The sequence below is a fragment of the Mastomys coucha genome, unplaced genomic scaffold (assembly GCF_008632895.1).
Source record: "Mastomys coucha isolate ucsf_1 unplaced genomic scaffold, UCSF_Mcou_1 pScaffold8, whole genome shotgun sequence".
In the NCBI taxonomy this organism is placed as follows: domain Eukaryota; kingdom Metazoa; phylum Chordata; class Mammalia; order Rodentia; family Muridae; genus Mastomys; species Mastomys coucha.
Window position 1 is genome coordinate 4434510 of NW_022196914.1, and position 7199 is coordinate 4441708.

Consider the following 7199-nt stretch of genomic DNA (forward strand, 5'->3'; position numbering starts at 1 on the left):
CTGTGAAGGTTCTATGCCCCAGTGTAGAGGAATGCCAGGGCCAGGAAGCGGGAGGGGGTGGGTTAGTGAGCAGGGGGAGAGGGGAAGAAACGGTTTTTTTTTTTTTCAGAGGAGAAACCGGGAAAGGGGATATCATTTGAAATGTAAATAAAGAAAATATCAAATAATAATAAAAAGAGTTTCTGAAGGATGCTAGAGTTTGATCTCAGGATACTTACTTAGGTTAGGAACACAGTAAGGGCTAGAAACAAATTAATCCACATTTTGCCTGTATGTCTTCGATGAGTCACAGAATCTGCTTTTGCTGTGTCTCTTCCTAATTTTTGCAGATCCTTAGTACGTGGCCTAACAAGGAGACAAACATCTACATCTAGGTTTCTAACCTTTATCTTTTGTATTTTTCAGAGGTAGATCATTTTTCCCCTCAATGTAAGATACCAGAAACATTTTCCAAATAATTTAGCATTCAAAAATTATTGGAAAATATTTACTCTCCTCCATAACTTACTATAAAAGCCTTGCCCCTTATTTGCCTGTACTTGCCTGGGAGACGGCCTGGGACATGAGACTAGACTGTAAGTGAGCCCTAGTCTCTGGGGTCCTGTTTAAACTGGTGAATCTTTGTGCCACTACCACTATCAAAACGACAAAGTTGCATTCATAGACTAAACAGTAATTAGATACCAAAAGGTCCTCCATACATTATGTCTGGGGTTGACACAAAGTGGTTTGCCACTCAAATTTTAAAAACAAACCCAAAGCAATTATTTTTGGTTGATACAATCTCAAAGATAAATTTTAATGAATTCCTCACACATTTTCACATTTGTAGATAGTAGTAAGTGATTAATAACTATGGAAAAATATTTTCCAAGTCAAAGTTATATGACTCTTGAAAAATGTGCAATAAATAACAGGTTTATCACCAAGTAAAACTGGGAATAAGCATACAACCTAATATGAGAAAATATCACAAATTTCCAAAATCTTTAATACTAAGATGTTAACACTGCATCTGAAAGAAATTTCTTTAATATTAACATGTTAACCATCCATTTGAAAGACATTTGGGTTACTGTACTGGGCTGTTAGAAGGGTGAAGAAGGTGGGCAAAGGTGGCATCGACCTTAAATCCCAGCACTTGGGAAGCAGAGACAGGTGGACCTCCTGCTCTCAAAGACCAGCTTGGTGTACAAACTGAGTTCCAGGACAGCCAGGACTACTCAGGGAAACCTTGTCTTAAAAACAAAAACAACAACAACAACAAAGAGAACACTCATCTCATTCATGTTTTCTCTTTTCCTTCATAGTCAACTATTATGCACACACACTCACAATGGAGAAACCCTTACAAAATAAAATGATGTTCTTATTTTTGGGAGCTATGATAGCTTTAGAGGAATATCTAAACACAATAAAAATGGTGCAGAGGAAATCCCGTTTTAGTTCACCTGGTGCTTGCCATAAAAGCATGAGAGCCTGACCTCAAGGCCTTGCACCCATATAGAAAGCTTGGAGTGGTGGTAAGAGCCTATAATCACAGTGCTGGAGGGAGAGCCAAGGGGCATGGGACTCCCTGCTCAGCAAGCCTAGCCCAAAGGGAGAACCCCGGTTTAAAAATAAAAGTTGGTAGCCCCAGAGGAACAACACCCAAGGCTGACTTCTGGCCTCCACATATACACAAACACTCCCCTCCCTGATAACACACAGGGCAGGAAAAGGTACAGTACATTACAGAAAGAAGTTAGCAGGCGGAATTTGGTACCAGAAGTGAGAAAAAGGGATCCCATAGATGAGTTACAGAACTAAAGATCATGTTACACAAAACAGCTAGACTCACAGGGACATATACTAACCATTTTCTCTCATGCGGAACTTAGATTTATTTGCTCCAAAGGGGGGGGGGGGAAGTAAAGGAAGAAGGCAGAAGGGTTCTATCTGAGAAGAGGGCAATGGATGTGAGCTTGGCAAACACGTCTGGAAATTCCATAAGGAATCTTTACCATGAATGTATGCAAATGTCGGTAACTTTTAAAAGATACTTTGTGAAAGCTTAACTGAAATACTATTACATGTTAAACTTTGAAAACTATTTTATAAAAGGCAGCAGCAGATGGCACCCATAAGTCTGGAAGCACCTCGAAAGCACCCAGCCCCAAGTGCCACTTCATGTACCAAATACTGTTGAGTTTATTTTACCTTTCTCTGTAGTAAACACCTTCTTAGTTAGTTTGCTGGAGACTCTAAAAATGATTATTTAACACTGTTTTTAAGATCTCAAAAGGAGCTCTCAGTATGATTTTTGCATGCTTGGTGGCTTTGTTCTGCTCAGTCTGGAAAATGTCAGTATTCTTACACTATAATCTTGATCTTATATCTTATCCAGCATGAACACCTCTCTAGAGGCCACAGGATTGTCCACTCTGGTCTCTACCTTCACCAATTCTGGGTTTTAAGGAAGACGACATCTGCTTAGAGATCATTCAACATATTATTCTCATTTAAATTTCTTTTGTCTTATCTCAGTGATGCAACTGGTTCTTAAGAGTATCAATTAAATGTTCCTCAAGTGAAAACTTGTTCTAAAGAGAACAAATACTAGGTAACTTACAAATGCCAACACAGTAGACAAGGAGTACAGAGCAGAAGTAGCGTACACAGTAAGAAAACAAGTTCTTTGCGAATTAAAATTAAACTTTATGTATACCCTATTAGATAATTATTTTAAAATTTTAATATATATTAGTTTAATTATGAGATTTTCATGCATGCAAAGTATGTGTTTCTTATCACATTAACCCCATTGCCTATTTGTCTCCCACTCCTAATGAACTGTGTGCTGATAGTTAGCACTCTAGCTACACAGTTCTAGAATAAAGGCTGATCCTCAGGACATGCGAGTCTATCACTAATGGAGTTACATCATTTGTAAGGAAGGGCTTTGTTCCATGTGCGTTGAAGTTGATTAAATGAGAGCCCCAGGATTATCTGTGACAACTAGGAAGTTTTACTTACTCATCACAAAACGCTTGCCCTCACTCTGCCTTTGGTCCTGTGTAAAAAACTGCTTCTAGAAGATTTTCTCCTTTCAGCTTGCTGGTTCTGTGCTGTTTTTGTTTACACTTTTGAGATAATAGTTCAGAATTATTTTAAAACCTGTTTTAAATCAAGGAGCATTACCTGATAGTAATTTTTTTCTTCCCAATTTAATTTGTTTTCAGTTTATGATAATATACTAATATAAAAATGAGTAAACCATAACAAATAAGACTGAGCATAGTCTTAAATTATATGTCCCCATCTTATACATCCCAGAAGAAGAGAACTAAAGACTGGGATTAGCAGTCTATCTTGGGCCATGAGCCCTCAGCAGATGACTAAGGAAGCTGGTACTCACACCTTGTTTTCCACAAAACTGAAAATAACACACTGCCATAACTTCAAGATATGCAAGACTGATCTTCAAAGTCCACACTCAACTTTACTAAACATAATAACAACAAATACAGGTCCTAAGAGCAAGGCGCATGTGAATATAGCACTCTGAAAACACTACTACTAAAGCTGCCGAAGAAAACCGCATGTTTCAGTTAGCAGTACCCGAGGCGATGAAAGCCAGTTACTAAAGATTTACTGCTTGGTTAAAATTCAGTTTACAACTCAAAGGCATTTAAAATCTCCGTGCTGTTATGAAGCTTTATGGAGTTTACAATGGAGATGAAAACAGAAATAAAAAGATCTGACAAACAGAAAATGCCGAAGATATTTCCAGCATTATCAGTATGAAGTTCCCTCCCACCATTACGTTCTACCTTATTTCAACACAACTGTCTCAACTCCCCGAAAGACAAATATGCACCCTAGGGTCCTGTTCAAAATGTAAATGTTTTAAAATATAAATGTTTGGGGAACAAAGATGAACAGTTTGTTTTTGTTTTATATATATACTTTATGTACATGGATGTTTTGCCTGCATGTCTCTGTGCCATGTGTCTGATGCCCTCCAAGGCCAGAAGACGGCGCTGGAGTCCCTGAAACTAGAGTTATAGGCAGCAGGAGCCACGTGGATACGGATAATTAAACAGGGGTCTCCTGAAGAACAGGCTGAGCTAGCTTTTCACTGCTGAACCCTCTCTCCAGCCTCCTATAATGTACAGTTTTTAAAACCCTCAAATATAAACGTGGGCAGTGATGATTTGAGTAAAAATGGTCTCCATGGACTATAGGGAATAGCATTGCTGGAGATGTGGCCTTGCTTGGAGGAAGTGTGTCACTGGGGGTGGGCTTTGGGGTTTTCAGATACTCAAGCCAGGCCTAGTGTCACTTGTCTTCTTGCTGCCTGGGATCCAGATGTAGAACTCTCAGCTTCCCCAGTCCCATATCCACCTATGCCTCACCATAATTCCCACCATGATGATAATGAACTAAACCTCTCAACTGTAAACCAACCCCAATTAAATGTTTTCCTTTATAAGAGTTGCCATAGTCATAGAGTCTCTTCACAGTAATAAAAATAACATAGGCAGGAATTTTTAATCAATACTCATAAAACCTAGAATACTGTCTAGCTTATCATACATATTCACTAGATATTAGTTAACAATTTGACAAGAATCTTTTATTTGACTCATGAATACAAACTGTATTATAACATTAGAAAGAACTAGCAAGATACACAATGGGTAAAGAACACCTGTCCACAAGTCTAAATACTAGAGTGTAATTGCTGGGACCCATGGTGGCCACACACACACACACACACACACACACACACACACACACACACTCACACACATGCATGCCCCACAACAAACAAGCAAATAAGTAAATTAAATCTAAAAAGAGTTCAAAATATTTGTATACAACTTTAACATTGGTAGCCTCAAATCTTTTCCTTTTCCATCTATGTCCAACACAGAGGCCTCTTTAAAGCTTCTTAGTAACTCGCAGAGTGAGATCCTCAGAATGAGTCATAAGCCTTCAACTTTATTACTTCTGGGTTCTATACGATGCTTCCCAGGTCCAAAACATATCCAAATAATGAACAATAACTATAGAAAGAAAATTTGGGCCTCCTGAAATGGACTGACATAGGAAAGAATATTAAAATGTAATAAATGTATAAAATGTATTAAAATTATTATAGAAATTATCATAAAAGAACAGGCATAATTCTAGATTTTTTTCATAATTTTCTTACATCCTTTGAAATGTGTTTTCTAGGTCTCTGCTCAGTACTGTTTCATATTATTCCTAAACTTTTCTTTTCAAAGTCAAACTGGGATTTCATATAATAAGCTATAGTATGCTTTTAAAATTTTCTATCAAAAGAGTGAACTTATTAGCCGGGCAGTGGTGGTGCATGCCTTTAATCCCAGCACTTGGGAGGCAGAGGCAGGTGGATTTCTGAGTTTGAGACCAGCCTGGTCTACAGAGTGAGTTCCAGGACAGCCAGAGCTATACAGAGAAACCCTGTCTCGAAAAACAAACAAAAAAAAGAGTGAACTTATTTTAAAATTATATTCAAAAAAATTCAGAGCTGTAATATTGGCTGAAACACTGTTTATTTGAAAGCCTCAGTGCTTAAACCCATAGTGTCTTACCATGATGCTTGTCATTATGCTTTAGCTATCCTTTGCAGAAAGAAGATTTAAAAGTCATTAAACTTTTAATCTGGACATGGTACTACATGCCTTTAATTCTAGTACCTCAGAGACAGAGGTAGACCAATTGCTGTGAGTTCAAGGCCGGCCAAGTCTACAGAGTAAGTTCCAGCACAGGACGACACCAGAGCTACAAAGAGAAACCCTGTCTCACAAAACAAAACAAAGCAAAACAAAACAAAACAAACAAAACAAAACAAAAAAGGCTTTGACTTACTGTCAAGTTTCGATCCCAGATCTGTATGCTTCCGTTCTGGCAGGCGGCTGCCACAAGGTTCCCATCTCTGCTGTACGTACACGTAGTAGGAATGACCTTTTTACCTTGCATAGTCCGAGGTTTAAAAACACTTTTTTGCTTCTTTGGATTTTCAACTTCCCAGAGCCTCACAGTCCTAAAAAGAAAAGAAACAATATCATTTATTTACGATAGCCTAAAGAATGAGGCCCATAAATACTACTTTGTCTTTTAAGGACTTTTTATACATTATAAGAAAGTCTTATTTGCTCATATCCATAGGAAAAAAGTATACAATTTGAACAATGTCATCAAGTTAGTAGGCAAATGGCAAATTCTACTCCAACCTATCAATTACTTACAGTCAATGCCCTACAAAGCAATGAACCCCAAGCTCTTGTGTGTAGCTTTATAAGGAGGCTGTTAGGCATAAGCCTCCTATTTAATGCACATCGATTTATAAATTATTTACTAGTGTCAGTGAATTCCTCTATACTAGATACTAGTAGCTACTAGAAAATGCACTAAATAAGCGAACAAAACAAAAACCAAAATAAAAAACAAACAAAAAGCCTCCTGTTCTACTCCAGGCTCCAGGAAAAACCGCATGCCTCTGGGAGATGAGTAGATAGAGCTCTCTGACTCCAAGCTTGCAGCAAGTCCCAGCAGCCCAGACCTGGACAGGGCACAGCACACTATCCATACAGGAAAAGGAGCGCTGTTGTGGAAGGGATTAAAAACCATGAGATAGGGAGCTGGAGAGATGGCTCAGTGGTTAAGGGCATTGACTGCTCTTCCAGAGGACCTGAGTTCAATTCCCAGCAACCACATGGTGGCTCACAACCATCCATAAAGAGATCTGATGCCCTCTTCTGGTGCGTCTGAAGACAACTACAGTGTACTTACATATAACAAATAAATAAATCTTAAAAAAAAAAAAAAAAAAAAAAAAAAAAACATGAGATACAGACAACCAAAGATGAGGTCAACACTTCCTGGTAGAAACTATGCAGCCAAGACACAAGGGATATGCTCAAGTCCAGGGAGAAGAAAATCTAATAGTTTAAGGCTAATGAAAAATATATTTTAAAAAGAACCTGAAATCCAGGCCTTTTCAAAGAGATAAGCCTGAGAGAATTGGTTGCTATCCAATATGTGATACAAGATATATTAAGAAAGGTCTTAAAAGTTAAATTAAAAATGAGATTTCATAAAGTTGCAAAGCTTCTGTAGGGCAAAAGACACTGTCAACAGGACAAAATGGCAACCAACAAATTGGGAAAAGATCTTTACCAACCCTA

The 7199-nt window shown here is 38.0% G+C and overlaps 1 protein-coding gene across 2 annotated transcripts in view; it reads right to left on the reverse strand.

Annotated features, from left to right (window-relative positions):
* Positions 1-7199, reverse strand: part of Wdr70 (WD repeat domain 70) — a 227894-nt gene that overhangs the window by 89704 nt on the left and 130991 nt on the right. For both annotated transcript variants that reach the window (XM_031360273.1, XM_031360272.1), the window contains exon 10: positions 5881-6055. In XM_031360273.1, coding sequence (XP_031216133.1) covers positions 5881-6055 — 175 coding nt within the window. The remainder of the gene's footprint in view (positions 1-5880; positions 6056-7199) is intronic.